The sequence below is a fragment of the Phodopus roborovskii genome, unplaced genomic scaffold, assembly GCF_943737965.1.
Source record: "Phodopus roborovskii unplaced genomic scaffold, PHOROB, whole genome shotgun sequence".
Classification (NCBI taxonomy): domain Eukaryota; kingdom Metazoa; phylum Chordata; class Mammalia; order Rodentia; family Cricetidae; genus Phodopus; species Phodopus roborovskii.
In genome coordinates, this window is record NW_026126571.1 from 12,908,050 (window position 1) to 12,926,668 (window position 18,619).

General features: G+C 38.3%; 1 protein-coding gene across 1 annotated transcript in view; it reads right to left on the reverse strand.

The window, feature by feature from the left end:
• Positions 1-18,619, reverse strand: part of Prdm5 (PR/SET domain 5) — a 135,783-nt gene that overhangs the window by 40,609 nt on the left and 76,555 nt on the right. Inside the window, exons 10-12 of the mRNA XM_051202995.1 lie at positions 11,187-11,280; positions 9,396-9,556; positions 6,306-6,399 (exon numbers count right to left, since the gene is read on the reverse strand). Of these exons, the coding sequence (XP_051058952.1) occupies positions 6,306-6,399; positions 9,396-9,556; positions 11,187-11,280 (349 nt within the window). The remainder of the gene's footprint in view (positions 1-6,305; positions 6,400-9,395; positions 9,557-11,186; positions 11,281-18,619) is intronic.

Below are 18,619 nucleotides of genomic sequence, written 5' to 3' on the forward strand. Positions count from 1 at the left end.
CAACACACATATACAACACACATACACATTACACACATACTCACACACAAAATACATACACAAATGACACATACACCACACATAAAGACACACACACCACACACATACACACACACACCACACACATACACATACCACATACATACTACACACATATAACATGGACCACATACACATATGCACAAAACACATACAACACACACACCACACATACACATACACATACCACATACATACTACACACATATAACATGCACCACATACACATATGCACAAAACACATACACAACACAGATATACCACACACACAACACTCACATACATACACACACACACACACACACACACACACACACACGCACACTCAAATCTCTCTCCTAAATGAGAGTCTATAAAGTGAAAGACTTCACAATTGCTTGTAGTTATTCCAACTCCTTTAGGGGAGAGTTGGGTCAGCAAATACACTTCTAAGTATCAACAGCCTTTACCATTCTTCTAATGAAAAAAACAAAAACAAAAACAAAAACAAAAAAACTTTAGAAATAACCAGTTCCTAGTCAAAATCAGTCAGTTTGAGAATGGTTTGCCAAATATTTACACTAGACTCCTTTTTTCTTTCCAAGATTCAGGGAGTATTCTCAAATGTTTATAAATCCTTCCATTATAAACATGATTTTAAGGGGGCAAGAACCTCAGTCATCTACACAAAATAATTTTAGGATTATTTTGAAGGTTAGTATAGTTTAAAGTCAAGGAAGAATCATCATCCACAATTTAGGGTTCAAAATACAGTTTTTCTTTGAACTGAGTTCTTTAAATATTTATTTAAAAGTCTAAATCAGGAATATAACCCATCAAAATGCATTTTGTTAATAGTAATACTTAGAAACTTTCATTATTGATGTCAAATAATTATCAACACTCAACAAAGACATTTCAAGAAAATCCCAACATATATTAAATTTGATTCTGATAAAGTTGGAAGAAAAGATATGAACTTGAAAACACTCAGTAAACTGCTTTTTTAAAAAGAACTTAAATAAAATAATAGAAATAAAATAGCATTCAATAAGCTTTGACACTGAATATTAATGAGTAAAACTTATTTGCCTTTGGAAAAGTAATCTAAATTTTGGTGCCAGTATGACAACAGTATTTTCAAGGTAACACTTATGATATAATTCTCAGGTCCAAAGAGGGCCCCCAAATGACAGTGCTCCAATGTCCAGAATGACAGTCTGCGCTCAGCTCAGGCTGGACTCTGACTAGATAGGTTAACAGAAAGATGACTCCTGAACAAATAAAAACCTAAACTAAGTATCCGTCAGAAACTTGTGAAGCAGGTTTCTGTCTGTCAAGAAAAGCCATTACTTCCCTTTTCTTCCCTGTAGCCAAATACCTGCAGCAATGGGGCATCTAATTCCCTAGTGACACATGGGTAAGTCCCCAAACTGGCTCCCAAGCTAGTCTGGCTTGCACACTTCCTTTTGCCATTTTTTTTTTTTCTGTTTGCTGAGGGACAGTCATAGCAGTTTTGAATTTCCCCAAATAACCCTTTCTTTCTGCCCACATAGCGGTACGGGTCAGTGGCTTCACATTGCCCCTTCTTACAACAGTCAACTATGAAATGCAAACAGGCAACAAGTGCCTTATAAACAAGACTTGATTGATTATTCATCAAGAACCTCTGAGGTAAAACAAGGGCTAGAGAGGATAACTACTTTGCTCAAAAGTATACTACTAGTAAGTGCTGGGCAGAATGAACTCAACTCAGCTCTCTCCTCAGTGAGGCTAATGCCAACAGTAGAGTGGAAAAAGTTAGGGCATAATGGGAAACACACTATGGCCTGCTTCTGCTCAGCAGGGCAGCTGTCACAGCTGAGAGAGTTTTTTAATGCAAATAAAACTCAGAAGAGAAAAGCCGCTATTACATAATTTTAAACATCAGTCAAGAGTTATGATGAGACCCCCCTTTTGCAATGTTCTATCTTTTGCCAGCTGCTGGAATATTTTACAGCAAGGCTCTGAAATACAATAATACATATGCCCAAGTTGGAAAAGTCATAATATTTTTGTACAAACACAGCAGGGGCAGCTGAACAACAAACAGATAAATACAGCAGGAGTAAGATCTGGTAATCCTCCTAATAACTAGCTGGTTGCAACAAAGGCGACATCAGGGACATGAGCATGTTTCAGCAACAGCAGCAGGTGGAGAACATATTGCAGGAAAGGTAGAGCAATAGATGGAAGCCATGTCAACCCAGTTAGTGAAATGGTCTCAGTTATACACATGACCCCTGTTGGATGAGTCCTCATTTGCAGCCTTCTAGTTTCTCCCTGTGCTCGAGTGCGCACGCGTGCGCGCGCACGCGCGCACACACACACACACACACACACACACACACACACAGAGAGGGAGAGACAGACAGACAGACACACGCACACACACACAGAGAGAGAGAGAGAGAGAGAGAGAGAGAGAGAGAGGGAGGGAGGGAGGGAGGGAGGGAGGGAGAGAGAGAAACTGACCTTTCCATAGATATTTATCACAAACTGGGATTCCATCTAGAGTTTTTGTTCTCAAAATGCCAAAATGTAGCCTCTGCATTCCCAGGGATCCCTAAAGCCATTCCATACAAGGTCAAAAACACTTTATAAAGCTATTCTATAACTTCCCTTTTAACCATGTATACATATATGATTGGTGCAAAGTTATGGTAGGAACCCTGCAGGTTTAGTGGTAAAGGTCAGAGCAATGACCTCAAACTCTATTCTATTCACTACAGTCAACACAGGCACATACACTAGCAATAAATAATGCTTCCACTTGAGAATATCCATAGGAAGTTATTGATTTTATTAAACCTAACTGTCAAGTATCATCTTTTTCATATGGGAATTGGATGGGAACCTCTTGCAGTGCACATGACACCGTTCTCAAGGCCTCTCTATGACAGAGCTGGAAACTGAGCCTGCTGCTTTTGCCATGGAACATTCTTACATAAAGCAAAAGAACAAGTGACAAAGACTGGGTACTAAAAACTGCTATGTGGAGAATATTTTCCACACACAGCAAAGAAAGGAGGCAAGATGACAGTGAAGCAGCGATTCTTCAAAACATCACAGGTGAAACGGACAAGCAGGCTGACGAACTCGGCAATGGCATTACCAAATGTGGAGATCTTCAGGACTCAGTGAGGGATGCTTCCCAAGGGACCTGTGCATCCTGTTACCGAATCCTTCATGGGTGAAAGGTTCATTCCAAACACAACACAGGCGGGTGGATTTTAAAGTGACAGAGCAGAAAAGGGTCACTGACATAATTTTAGGTTGCATTCGACAGCAATCCTTATCTGAAAGTTTGGCATCTTGATTTTTAGTCTAGTAGCAAATAATACTTGATCAAGACTATTAAAGTACTCTGTAAGACTGATGCACATTCTCCAACCCCAACTTCCCATTGCAGGATGAATGAAGAAACAGATATGAAAATCTAGCTGTCTCCTCAAATTCCAGACAGTCAAGTCAATGTCTTCATCCTCTCTAATGGACTGTGGTTGGAAAGCACAGTTATTTTCTATAAAAGCATGTTAACCTGGAATGAACTTCCTATGTCATTTCCAACGAAACAATTTTTTTTACATTTTCTAATAAGATGCATTGCTTAAATTGCTAATGTTGTCAACAGCTGTGGACAGAAAGGAGCACTCCCTAGGGTCCCTGAGAATCATCAAGAGGAAGGTATTGGGGCAGCAGGGTGTGCACTGCTCAGCCAAGCACAGTGCGCACAGAACTGTGTCTGCCTGCTGTAGTCAAGCACCAGATCACCGGGAAGTGTTGACACTCCACTGACCATTCCATACCCAGCATGGAGTCTTTACTGCTGGCATGCTAGAGGGCGACCAGAAATTGCAAAACAGCATGTAAAGGGGGCGATGAATGAAATCCGAAGGAAAATAAAGGCAGAGAAAGGGATAAGTTGGCAAAATCTCAAACAGTAAGAGCTGACCTCAGTCGCCTGGAGTCAGTGCTCAGGGCTTAGTGAATTCTCAGCTGTGGAAGATGTGATAAAATCGTGTTTATTCACACCTGAAAGAGAAACCCATGTCAAGATTGCTGAAGAAGCCCAGCCACCAGCCTCCAGCAAGACATCCTTAGCTCTGTAACACTGCTCCGGGTACTCTGTAGGAGGTAATCACTGAACAGACTTGTCATCCAAATGACATACAGCAGGGTCGAGAATGGGACTGTGAAAGAAGTCCGAGTTTATACAGAAAGATTTGGAGATAAGAAAGTGCTCAAACAAACAAGCAGTTACAGTTACTTGTGTACACACACACACACACACACACACACACACACACACACACACACACACAGTCTACTCCTTTTCCTTCTCCTGCATGTGTATATAAAAAAAATCTGTCTACACAAGTGTATACATGGGTTCACCATGCTTCAGAGTCAGATATACATTATGTTACATTAAATGCAAAATGATTAGGATTTTAGAATACTCTTTAGAATATACATAATATGGAATTTTATTAGAAAACAGGACAAACATGACACATTTGACATTTTTGTCACACAAATCTCTTGGATTTCAAAAAGATTAATATTTAAACATTCAGAATAATGTGTAGCATGAGTAATTTATGCTTCTCTACTGTGATTTTTCCTACAAGTAACTCACAGTGATGGAGTCATTAGGGAGATTCCCGTTCTATTTGATTGGGTCTATCTTTACTGTGCTGGAATCTATGCTTTAAAGTCTCTGCTTTTAAAGACATGGCACCAAGCTCGATGAAGTCACACAAGCATGTCTCAGGCATTACTTACTGTAAGCTTCTTTTCTGATATGTAGACATAACTTTCTTGCCCTATAAACAGCCGACTCTTCTTCCATCTACAAACAACGCACTGATACATATACGCAGACTGGCAACTCGAATAATTTTCTCAGTATGGCACAGCAATGTCTAGTAAGAATGACTGGCACAGAGAATGAAGATGATTTCACTGCTGCCTTTATCAGACCCAACACCACATGATCCCTGTTACACAGCAGGAAGGGATGGCCAAGGCCACCCATGCTACCTGACTGGAGAACGGTTCCCTAGTCATCATGCCTTGCTGTCAGAGGGCAATCAGCATAGTGCAGGCAGCTGGGGGCACTGTGTGTTAGGATGCCTACTCCCTGAATGGCCTCCTCCTGTTGTTTTTCTTTGTCTTCTCTCATCTTTGGGCCACCTTTATGTCTTTGACACCTTGAACTTTGTCCTAAAAGCCTTGATTTCCCTAGATAACTTCTGAGACATTCTTCTATAAAGAACCTGGTATCCGCAGTCTTTGATCACAGTGCTTAGCTTGTCACTGATTATATGGGTCATATACAAGTATGTGACTAACTATTCCAAGGTCCTAAGCTTACAGGAATGCTTTTTTAGCTTTCTCTACATTTTTTTAAAATTATGTTCGAATGTCCCTCCCTTTATGTATTACCTAATGTCATAGTGTCAATCCTCTAATCTACTTAAACTAGTATGTTTCACAAAAAAAAAAAAAACAACAACAAAAAAAAAAAAAAAAAAAAAAACAAAAACAAAAAAAAAATATGTTTCTACCATAGACAACATCCTGGGTGTGGCAAATACTTTTTTTTTTTTTTTTAAAGTCATACATTATGGCCATTGAGTAAAAAGTTTCAGCTACATTATTCAATTAAATTCATTCTCCTTAGTTTGAAGACAATTCACACAAGCATAAAATTATTTAGAAAGCAGAAAGAGTAGAAAAATCATTTAGTTTACACAGTAAATAAACTATAGTCAAGTTCCTTTCAAAAATATTTGGCTATTTGCCATCAGTGATCACATTGTTTTTCTTGGGAGAAATTGCAGAAGAAAAACCAAAGAAAATAGTCTGAGACCCTTAAGAATCACAGTCCCCTCATACCACGTGAAGAAAGGCAGGTCCATGTTAAACTCACAAAGGCAACATTTGGTGTGAGATACAGGATGGATGTAGAGGAGGCCTTCTGTGTGCTATGAAAAGTGAGGCTCTAACACTTGCGCTGCCCAAAAGAACCCTTCCTGTCACACTCACGGCTCAACTAAAGTGTTGACACTTCAGTCTTTCTTTCGATTTTGGAGAAAATCCCATTACTAAAAGTCTCCAGTACAACCTGTTTGTATGGTTCTCTGAAGACTGCTAATGGGGTTTGGCAACTCCCTAAACAACCATGCTCTCTATCCCGACACTCACTTCCAGTGTCTCCAGCCCCAGGTCACTCCCCATACCTGTGTGGCTCCGGATGTGAACTCTCAGGGTCCCACTGCTGGCAAATTTCTGGCCACAATATGGGCAGACTTTCTCCTTTTCTCCTGTGTGTGTCTAAACAGGAATAAAAATAGTTGGTGATAAATACAAAGACTTTGGTAAAAATGATTAAGTACTTCTGATGATAGTAAATCTGCATTTTCCAGGATTATGTTTCATTAAAATGATTTAATGTCACAATGCGACTTTAAACAATTTATCACAGATAATCCCATAGGTTCAAAGATCCCTTAGAAGCATGCATTAGCATTAATTTGAAAATAATTCTGCTGTTTACTGCCTAAGCCTTTATGGAATCCTTGTTTAACTAAACATGATTAAGTTATATAAAACCAGTGCATGGAGCAAAACCAGATAATCAAAACAGGGCCAGAGTTGCCCTTGACTGTTGCCAAGAAACATTTCTTTTGAGTTTTTTTCCACATTCTTTGTGCATATTTCACTCTGAAGGGCAAAATTAATCTCTAGAAAGTCATCTATAATCTATGCTAGGCTTGTCTGAACAGATTTCTCCACAAAACAGAAAGCATTATACATCCAGTTTGGCCTAGAAAACCAGCAGATAACTGAGCAGTCAATTAGAAAGAGAATTTCTGCCCTCCACGTACTTACTATCTAGGCCCAAAATAGTCATACTAGAAAAAGAGAAGAAGTGCCCATAAAACAGAGTTTAAAGAAGCCAGTGTGTAGGGCTGGGAATACAACTCAGTGCTAAGACACTTGCCTACCAGGCAGGAGACTCTGGGTTCAATCACTGCCAAACAAATAAGCAAACAAACAGACAAATGAAAATTGTAGAACAAAATGGCTGATGGTTTCAGAAGGAAGGATAGAGTATGTTAAGGCCTCATATATTCAATGGGAGGCTTGTTTGTCCATCAACATACCAAAAGAAAAAAATTCTACCGTTCTAATGAATGAGGAGTCAGGAGCAATCTGGGAAGTATCAGGGTGATGGGAGATGCCATTATGTAAATATGTTTCTCATACTGGTTAATAATAAAGCACTGTTGGCCAATAGGAAAGGAAGATAGGAGGGACTAGGAGACAAGGAGGAAATAGGAAGTAGGAAGGAGGAGTCAAGATGGAGAGTCTGGAGAGAGCAGTATGCGGCAGCCGGCTCCCGGTAAGAAGCACACGTGGACATACATAGATTAACACAAATGGGTTAATACATAAGGCAGAGCTAGCCGATTAGAAACTAGCACCTGGCCAATAGCATTGTATCAAATACAGAGTCTCTGGGATTAATTGGGGCTGGCGTGGCGGCGGGACAAGACCAGCGGCGGCCGGCAGGAAAAACCGTACACCTTACATCAGGGCTTTTCAGACTTAGAACAATAAAAATGGTGGTGGCTGAGGACTGTTGCAGGGATCACGAGGAGGCAATTTCTTCAGATAGCTATCTGTGTAGCCTTTATAATATTGCTTTGAGAATATTTTCCAATAGCAGTCTGAAAATGAGTGAAAACAGGTAGTGTCTGCTAATAGCGAACAATGACCATCAAGTTACTTGTTTTAAGAGTTGCCCAGGGATTAGTGACAAAGACCTCAATGGGTGTATGAAATAGCATTTCTGTAGACCATCAGATCATGAAGCCTCTGACCAAATCTACAGATGGATTCTAATCGGATGGCCTTATTAGTAGGTAGGGGAGAGGGAGAAGGTGGGGCCAGGCTGAAATGTGTCATTAGGGGGCACATCCTTAGGAATGTATCTTGCCCTGGCTCTTTTTTTTTTTTTTTTTTTTTTTTTAATTTGAAACAAGCCTGTTTTACATGTCAATCTCAATTCCCTCACCCCCCTCTCCTTACCTGTCCCCTTCCCACTGACCCCTTATCTCACCCCCTTTCTGATATCCAGGGAAGGTGAAGCCATCCATGGGGGATTTTCAAAGTCTGTCACATAGTTTGGAGCAGGGCCCAGGCCCTCCCCATGTGTTGAGGTTGAGAAAGTATCCCTCCATGGTGAATGGGCTCCCAAAGTCCATTCGTATACTAGGGATAAACACTGATCTACTACCAGAGGCCCCATAGACTGCCCAGTCCTCCTAACTTTATACTCACATTCTGGGGTCTGGGTCAGTCCTATGCTGGTTTCCCAGCTATCCATGAGTTCCCCCTTGTTCAGGTCAGAGGTTTCTGTGGGATCAAGACCAGGCTAGAGAAGCCCTAGCTCTCACTGTATTCTCCTTTCCTACTTCCTGGCCACACTGAGGTGAACAGGTTTTATGTCACTTGCTGGAAACACTGGCGTTGGAAATTCAATTGAGTTTGTCATAAAATAGCTTTGTTATTTTGAAGTGATTTAAAATGCATTTATTACAATGCTGTATATTTTTATGAAATAGAAAAGTAAACTCAAGTTGCTGGATATATTGATCTAATTAGCATAATACAAAAAGATAATCTTGAAATCACAAATGAAACTATTTCATATGAACTGTATTAATATCTGTCAAACCCCAGTTCTATAACAAGAAACCTTCTGTGCCCTAGACTTCCAGTAAACACTTGAATTAGTTCTATAAAAACAGCCTATCCAGGTGGCGGTGCTGCATGCTTTTAATCCCAGCACTCCAGAGGCAAAGGTAGGTGACCCTTTGTGAGTTCGAGGCCAGCCTGATCTAAAGAGTGAATTCCAGGACACCCAGAGTAACCAGAGAAACCCTGCCTCAAAAAGCCAAAACTAACAAACAACCACAACAACCTACCTGAGGTGCTAGTCATATTTTCAGAAGGAACCTTCTGTATTAAATGAAAATAGTTAAAAATGGGCAGTCTTACTGAATATTTTCCAAGCCTACTTGTCAGTAAGGCTAAAGTTACATAGAATATACAAATAACTTGGAGGTTCCATTTTATGGGAAAATGTCTATTCTGAGAAATAGAGAAAACAGGTATTTCTTGGATAGTTAATATAATCATACATTTGTGATTGCCAATAAGCATGTCATAAATTAACATAAAACTGTCACAAGATAGTGGATATATATGTCCATAATCCTTAACCATACAATGCATTCTGCCTTGATGAAGTTCCTACTTACTTTCTTATGACTTCTGAGCACTGACGGCGTAACAAAGGCCTTATTGCACAGCTCACATCGGTACTTCTTGTGTCTTTCATGGACCACTTGGACATGAACATTTAATGTGTCCTTCCTTTTAAATGTGGCATCACAGTGATGGCACTTGAAAGTCCTTTCACCTTAAAGACAAGTCAACAGTCAAGTCACACACACAGGATTTCAGATTTGTTCGCCTTAAAATTACAGAAATTCTCAATTTTGATGTGTTACTTCTATCAGATTCTGTCTTAATTCTGTCAGAACATTCCCCAACCTTCTGACATAGAAGTTAGCCGGAGACATATCTTTTGATTTTCAGTGTACACAGAAAGAGAAGTATTTCCACAGTAAGTAGACAAATTGTTGCTATTTTAGTCTATGACAAAGATGTGTGTTTGTAAAAACAGTTAACACCAGTACTGTTAACACCATGTGAAACAAGGCCAAGTACTCTGTTCTTTCTGCTTCAGCCAGTCCTGCTGTTTTAACTCACTGATCTTCACTGATGCCTGTCTGCACCTTACATTGTTTACTTAGTCCTAAATTCTAGAGTCTGACTTTTCTGGCCAGACACCACAGTGCAGCTTTAGAACACCTCTTCTAGTGTTGCTCATTACCATCTCAGCCACAGAGCACACAGAACAGTCTCACGAGCCACTTCAGTCCTTCCTCTGAAGATGCTGAGGACCAAGAGGGCAACATCCAAGGTATCTGATTAATGATAGTACAAACTCATTGCTGCTATGTGAAGTGAAATTTGATTTTTTTTCCATGAAAAACTGCCTTAGCATCAAGCCAAATTCAGTTACATGCTTTAGTAGGATGAATGAAGTTCATTGTCTAAATGCCTATTCTAAAATTCAACCATCTCTTAAGTCATCCTGCTGCTGCATAACAAACTTCATTCTTTAATGGCAAAGTTACTCATTATAAGGAAATGGAAAGTTAGGCTAAGCACTCCTTAAAGCTGTATAGTGACCAACCTGGACTGAAAAGACAGGCTGTCTTTTCCTACAGAAAGCAGCTTCTTCCTCATGATCATCACCAACATGTACAAAAGCTTAAGATCGTTATTATTTTTCAGATTATACTTGAGCAGAGAAACATCTTCCTAAGTCACCCTTCTGTATGACCAATTGTCACAATGCCTTGTATGTGCAATTTAATACTGAAGCAGCAGTAGGAACTTTACAAATGCATTTTAAAAGATGTGTATCTACACAGACCATAATAGATTACCTCCCAAATTAAGTACAAAAATCAGACATTTTACATGAAGTAGGGAAGGTCCCTGCCTATTAGACACATGGATGCAATATCTAGGATCCTCTACTTGAAGGACTGGGCTCCTGTCAGACTCAGTATTCTCAATTTCTCCTTAAACAGGTGTTGGATTAGATGACCCATTCTAACTTTAAGCCTGTGAGCTAATAAAACCCTGACCTATGACATAACTCCCAGTTTTACAAAGGGAGACAAGTTTCCTTAATCATCATAGTTAAAAGGGAATCAAAGTTTGTGTTTCAAAACAATGTTCAAAGCGTACTAAGTGTGGGGTATCTTTTTATGTACAAAGTATAAATAATGGGAAGAGAGGATATAAAATAAAGTATCTCATAAAATGGTTAATGGCAATCCATCTTCTTTATGTTTTAAACAGATTATTTAACAATTCACAGTACACTTCTGTGATGTCTACATTCTGAAAGGGTCTAAGAACACAGTGGGAATTAACCCTATCTGTCCTCAGCTGCCCGGATTAGGACTTACTGTTGTGGATTAACAGGTGTCTTTGCAGAGAAAATGGGGTGCGGAACAAGGCTTTACATTCGTCACATTGAAATGGTCTCTCCTCAGAGTGGGTCTGCAAAAGGAAGACAGTGGGTTAAAGGAGACTGAGTTCATCATTACAGAAGGCTGACAGCATTGGGTTTCTTCTCATAGCTCTCTGCTATGGAGGGGGAGGAAAAGCATAACCATATATTTCACAGGAAGAAAATACTTGTTCTGTCAAACTCTCAAATTCAACAGACATTCATTAAACAGCAAAGGAAATCGTTATTACTATCATGAATTACTAATGTAAACACACATGGAGATTTTGTAAGATCCACTTTGTAAACCAACATGGTATATAGTTTGTCTGCTGTGAAGTTAACCCTGTGGGGCACTTGACAGGCTTGCTCATTTTCCATACAGGTAAGAGAACGATTCACAGACTCTTTGTCTGTTATGGGCTCTTTCCCCTCCAGCCTGGTCCCACAGCCGGATGGAGACACTGAACTACATATAAAACTGTTGGCCTGTTACTAGCATTTCTTATTGGCTAGTTCTGTCTTAAATATTAACCCATTTCTATTAATCTTAGTGTTTCCCCGTGGTCTTATCTTACCAGCGAGAGGTCAAGACCTCCTTCTCAAGTCCCTACATCTTGAATCTCCTCTACTAGATCTCCCAGAATCATCCTTGTCTCCTAGTCCCACCTATCTTGCTTTCCTATTTGCCAATACTATTTTATTCATTAACTAATAAGAGAAACATATTTACAGAATGACATCTCCTATTAATTGGCTCCACCCTTTCCATTAAAACATCACTGGGCTGCTTTGCATCTAAGTTACAAGTAACCTGAACAAGCATTTATTAAATACTTTATTTGTATCAAATGTCATGATAAATACTGTACAGAGACTAGTGAATTCCTAGAGCCAAGTTCCTGATTAGAATGGTACTACAGTCATGATTTTAAGATGAGAAAAAGTGAAGGCTTGCCAAAGATGTGTGTGTTATAACAATCTATGGTTCTTGACAAATATGCATTGAAATGATCATACAGAAGTTTAAACCAATTTGGCACAAACTGTGAATAAAATCTTATTCAATAGTGTGGATAACAAGGTTTAATTTAAAATTTTTATTTTATGTGTAAATATATTCAACCTGTGTGTGTACCACCTGTACACCTGATGCCTGTAGAGGCAAGAATAGGGCATTAAATCTCCTAGAATTGGAATTACAATTGGATATAAACTGCCACGAGGGTGCTGAAAAATGAACCCAGGTCTTCTCTGCCATCTCTCAGCCCCAGTTAACAACATTTAATAAGGTTCACAAATACATTTTTAAAACACTCAAAAATCTAACAATATCCTTTCATTATAGCAAAGTAAGCTATAAACCTGATAGATTTTGTGGTATTAGCACACAAAAAAGTATCGGACAACTGAAGGAAGTCATTTTATTCAGTTCAAATTGACATAGACTTCCACAATTTGATGGGCATGTCAATATTCAAGTCCAGGAAGCATCATGAAGAACAATGCTATAACATAAGCATTAACATGACTGCTTCCATTGTCAAAAACATAAAAGGTAGAGGAAACAAATATTAAAAGTCAGGATAAATTTAACATGTCTAAATGTGTTATTTGGACACAGGAAATTTAGATTAAAAAAAAAAACAGAGTAGGAGAACATTTATATAATAAGAATGGCATTGTGAACATGACATTCCAAACTGAGAGTTATGGAATACTTACTAAAGGATTCTATACAATGAGAGTTAGGCCCTTCATTTCCTACAGTAGGAGAGGCTATATGGATTTAGTATTTACTTATTCATATATTGACTTTCTGAGAAAGTCTTGTTATTCAGCCCAGGCTGCCCTTGAGCTCTTATCAATCCTCAGGACTTTGCCTCACAAATGCTGATATGGCAGGAACACACCATCATATCTGGGTTCACCTATTTTACAAGTGCAGACTAAAACTTCAAATGCCATAATGTTAGTAATTTTTATATAATAATTGAATGGGAAAAAGTTTCTAAGTATGATGGAATACAAGGTATTTAATTTTAAATATAAATTTAATACTGTAAAGTAAAAGTGATTTCCAAATACCAAAGAAAGTATCTGTGACATCAAATATACATTACTAATATAAGGATTGATGGTACATTAATAAGAAAATGGAAAACAGTGACAGAAATAACATACAAACCCAGAGATAGATATTGGAATTACAAATTACATACATTAGCAGTGAATCCATGTGTTTACTTTACAGGAAGACCCTAATTCATGTTAGAAATGATTGTACAGTATTCACAAGTTGTAGATGGGAAATTTATGTTCATTATGTTTTATAAGTATCAGGTGAAATTAAGCTTCTTTTTTTTTTCTTTTTTTAATTTAAATTAGAAACAAGCTTGTTTACATGTCAATCCCAGTTCACTCACCCTCCCCTCCTCCCATGCCCCTGACCAGCCCCCCCCCAGTGGTGAGGGTGAGGCATTCCATGGGGAGTCTTCAAAGTCTATCATATCATTTTTCCCATGTGTTTAGGCTGAGAGAGTATCCCTTTATGTGGAATGTGCTCCCAAAGTCCATTTGTATACTATGGATAAATACTGTTCCACTACCAGAGGCCCCACAGATTGCCCAGGCCTCCTAACTGACACCTACATTCAGGGAGTCTGAGTCGGTCCTGTGTTGGTTTCCCAGCTATCAGTGTGGGGTCCATGAGCTCTCCCTGATTCAGTTCAGTTGTTTCTGTGGGTTTCTCTAGCCTGGTCTTGATCCCTTTGCTCATCACTTCTCCCTCTGCAACTGGATTCATAAATTAAGCTTCATTAATTTTTTATTAATATTTTATTTAATAATTGATCTTTGAGCTACATAATTCTCTTTCTCCAACTGCCAAGCACTGCTGTCACCAACATTTTCTAACATAATAAAGTTGCCATGAATAAATAGCATGAATTATCTTCTTAGATACTTAAGTTTTTATGGAGTAAGACCAATTCAGGTTAGAGATATAGAAAAGACATAGAAAATGTGTTGCACTGTCTATAACATCGCTTAAGATTCCCAAAAATGCCTTGGGAAGGTAGCATAATGTACAGTAACACACCAAATTTGTATATTATAGCCACATGGATCAAATGTTAATTTCATAGTACCAGAATAAAATTTTCATAAGGCTACTCACGGCTAAAATGTACATCTTTGATTTTCAATAGTCTATATTGACTCATAATAATAGTATTTATTGCTGATGATATTTTACAAGAAAACTAATTTGATCTAAATCATACCCTCTCCTCCCAAGGCTCTGGGACCACCGCAGAAGCAGTGGAAAGACTCTGAGAGACAAAGGCAGTGGATGACTACAAGGAATCTGTTTTCCAGACACAACAGGGCAGGGACACATGTGAACTTGCAGCAGTTTGTGACAGCTTGTGCAAGACATACACAAGTTCAAGCCAGACAAAATCATGGAGAGGGGAGATGGGCATGAAGTCCCACCCTTAGCTAAGGAGTTATTGGCAGTTGATAGCTTGTGGGAGAGGAAGGGTCTGTTTTCTTTAAAGGTGTGACCCCGGTAAGTCAATTACACGTCAGTGGAAGGCCACCCATCCAAGAATATGTGGGTAGCATAACGTTACTTGGTGGCTTAGAGAGATAAGAGGACATAAAGTTGGGTTATGAAATCATAAGGATGGATTCCAGAGGACCTGGGTAAGGGAGAAGAATATGATCTAACTACATTATTTGAAATTCTCTGAAATCTCAAAGAATAACTAGAAATGAGAACAATGAAAACAAATTAAATATAGAATGCATGTAGAAAAGTAAATAAGAAAGGAAGGAATCCATTATACAGACTCAAGCCTTTCATAAGGGCATGCTAACCCTGAAGCTACAACAGTATGTTTTATTTAGATGTTTACAAGTCTGAGAGCTAAATTTATAAGCCAGACCTACAACTGGCTTCTTAAAGACTCCCTCCTCATCCAAAAAAGATACTAAAATTAGGGTATGAAACAAGTGCAAGTTCATTAGAATAACAGGTAGTTCACTCCACACAGAAAAGAAGAGGAAATAGTGGAGACGATTCCCACATGAGAGCACTGAATAACCAAGCTAATTCATTAAAGCTTCTCATCTCTGGTTTTCTATATTCAAACTCTTTACAAACTCAGACAAAAAGCATGTTAATGGTTTTACGTAAAGGATAAGATTGTGTTTAACTCTGTCAACAAAATCTACTCAGGTTATTGGGATTGTAGGCCTTCACATACAGTCAAAGAACAATGTACGAACATTTGTTGATGAGAATCCAGAAGCATATCACACAGGACAAGACGAGGATTGTGGTGTGTTTGTATGTGTGTGATTTTTTTTTTTTTGGGGGGGGAGGTAGGGCGCTGAGAGTAAATATAAATCCATGCTGTATAACTGACTACCATGCATTCACATACAATCTGAGGTTTTATTCTCATGAGATGTCTACTAAGGAAAGAAAAAGTAGCAAGAAAAATTTTAAATCTGAATACAAAAGAAATGTGCTACTAACATTTCCAGTATTTCTCCTGCGGCTGTGCAAAGGTTAGGGCAGATGCTCAATCACATGAGTGGATAAAAACGAGAAGGAGTTTCTACACTAAGATCCGAGAAGGACATTGCTGACTTCCAAGTGTGTTGTGATCTGAATATTCAGAAGAGTAAAGAAAAGTTCAGAAGGATTAGGTCATTGTGCTAAATAAAATAAGCATGGAAAAAAAAAACAAAACTATGATGTAGAATCTGAAACATCAAACTCATAAAGCAGAGAGTAAATGGTGATTGACAGTAAGTAGTGTGGCTGGAAGACAGGGTCATAGAGGGAAGAAAATTGGGATGATGTTGGTAAAAACATACACAGTTCCAGTTGCAATGAATACATTTTGGAAATGTATAATAAGCTGACTGTAATACTGTACTATATATTTATAATTGCTAAAAGAATAGATTGTTAACTTTTAATTTTCTCTCATAAAAATACATATGTGTGTATTACATTATGACATGTATACAGTGGTTAAATAACATATCACCTCACATATATTGACATTTTCTTTTAGTTTCTGCAGTGAGAATATGTAAAATCAGAAGAATAAATGTTACATGTTCTTACCACACCAAATAGAAACAGAAAACCATATCTGATGATGGACATGTTATGTCATGTGACAGACATGCTGACTAGCTTAACTGTGGTAAACATTTCACAGTGTTTCATAATTAAAAGATCATAATGAACATTGACAACAATTTTGTCAAATGTGCTTCCATCTTGAAAATAATTAATTGAAAAGTAAGCTGCACATTGCTCTTTCTTCACTCACTTCAGAAAAGTAGCAACAAAGCTAATGGGACAGTGGTTTTCCGCGATAAATGAGCCCCAGCTGATCATCAGCACCTTCTGAACACTAACACTTTGATCCTTTTCCTGCCTAGCACGCATAACTGTAAGCATCAAACTGCAGTCACTGCCATTCCAGGAATGAGGAGGTGGTTTTGTAAAGATGAAGGAATAGGATTAGCCCAAGCAGGCTTGAAGAAAAGCTACCTGGCTAAAAAGACAAGACAGGGCAGCTGGGGTGTATTTACTGAGTGTCTCCCTTTCAGTCCTCACCTTAATACCTTCCTAACACAGTTTAAGAATTTTTTTTCTTGTGTTAAATTTACCTCTTGTGCTCTGATTTTGTAAATGAGTCTGTGATCTGTTAAAGATAAACTTATATTTTTCTTTGAGGTCTAACAAAATTTTACCACAGCAACGTTTGAATTACAGTGTCTTTCAAATGGTAGGATCATGACCCAAGACATATTTCTTATAGCAAAACCAATTAAGAACCTTCAAGAAGGATCAGTAGGTAAAGGCAGGAGCTGCCAAGGGTAGGAGAAGACCAATCGCAGCAAGCTGTCCCCTGACATGGCATCCACACTCCAATACAGGTAAGTAAATAAATATATGTAATAAACAATAAGGTAAATAAACATTATTTATTTCATTAAATCTTAAAGATAAGCTTCTGGTTCTATTTGCAATGCCTGTTCATGTCCCTGTAAATAGGGCTGAAGGCTAAGAAAGTGTCCATTGTTCAGTTTTACTACAAATGAGTGAAACATGAATTTAACAGCCCAATAGAATTTTTCCAGAAGTTGTGACTAGATTCCTATATATACTTCTACAATTCTATTCCTGAAAAATTACACGGAACAAATTTAATGACTAGGCACATATATGATGCCAAAGGGCTCCAAAGACTTTCTTGTGGCTTTAAAAGCTCCCATGGACTCATTTTCATCATCAAACAGATATGCCAGCTTGAGTAAATAAGACAGCTTGCTCCATTTAGACACCCATCTCACAGGAAGAGGGGGCCACCACATACTTTCTTTAAAGTTTTGTTCTGCAGTATGTTTGACAGGAAACAAATGGAGAAAGATGATTGATTCACAGTTGTTGTCTCCTGTAGTTCTGAAATGTCTGACCAATTATGATTCCAATATCCCAAATCTAACTGGACCTAGATAGATGACTCTGATTTTAGCCAGACCTTACAATACAAATCTGAATCAGATAAAGTGAGTGTAGGGAAGGTGAGGGAATGAAAAATAAAAACAAAAACAAAAAAAACTAATGTTGACTGAACCTACAGAAGTAATAATGAAACTGTAACAATGCCACCATGCAGCACCATAATCCATCCAAAATGAGAGAAATACATGGATATTATGGAATTCATAGAAAAAAAACCAAAGGGATATTTTATTTACTTAAAAGAACATTTGGGTGCTTCATGGTGGAGATCAGACTAACACTTAATGATTTTCTTTTACTGATTATCTTGGCATGCCATTATTTTGTAGTTTCCTAAATGATTATTTCTGAATAATTATGGAACACCAGGTTGACTTAGTTTTTCATAGGATTCTTGAATATTTTAGACATTTTCACACAACCACACCAAGACATACTAGGATCACAACACAGAAACACATGTGTCAGGGGCAGCAGGACTGAGAATGTTTTCCACTTTGGAAAATCACAACCACCATGGTTTCTGTCCTCCCTAAGACATCATTATTACTTTCATATGATTTATGGCTAAAAAGTATGAGGGATAGTGCAAAGATCCTCTGCCAAATTCCCATATGGCATATAACATAAGCCAAACTGTGAAAAACTCATAAATGTGGGCAGATCAGTTTCATCAAAGAAAGGATTAAGAGGGTTCCAGGGACCCAACAGGAAACTCGCCAGATACTTTTTACAGTCATGTAATTCCAAAGGAACAACAATGACTACAAGCCTGGCCTGGATGCAATCCTTGAGTTAAATGTGAGCGTCCAGAGCAAGAAACCAGGCAG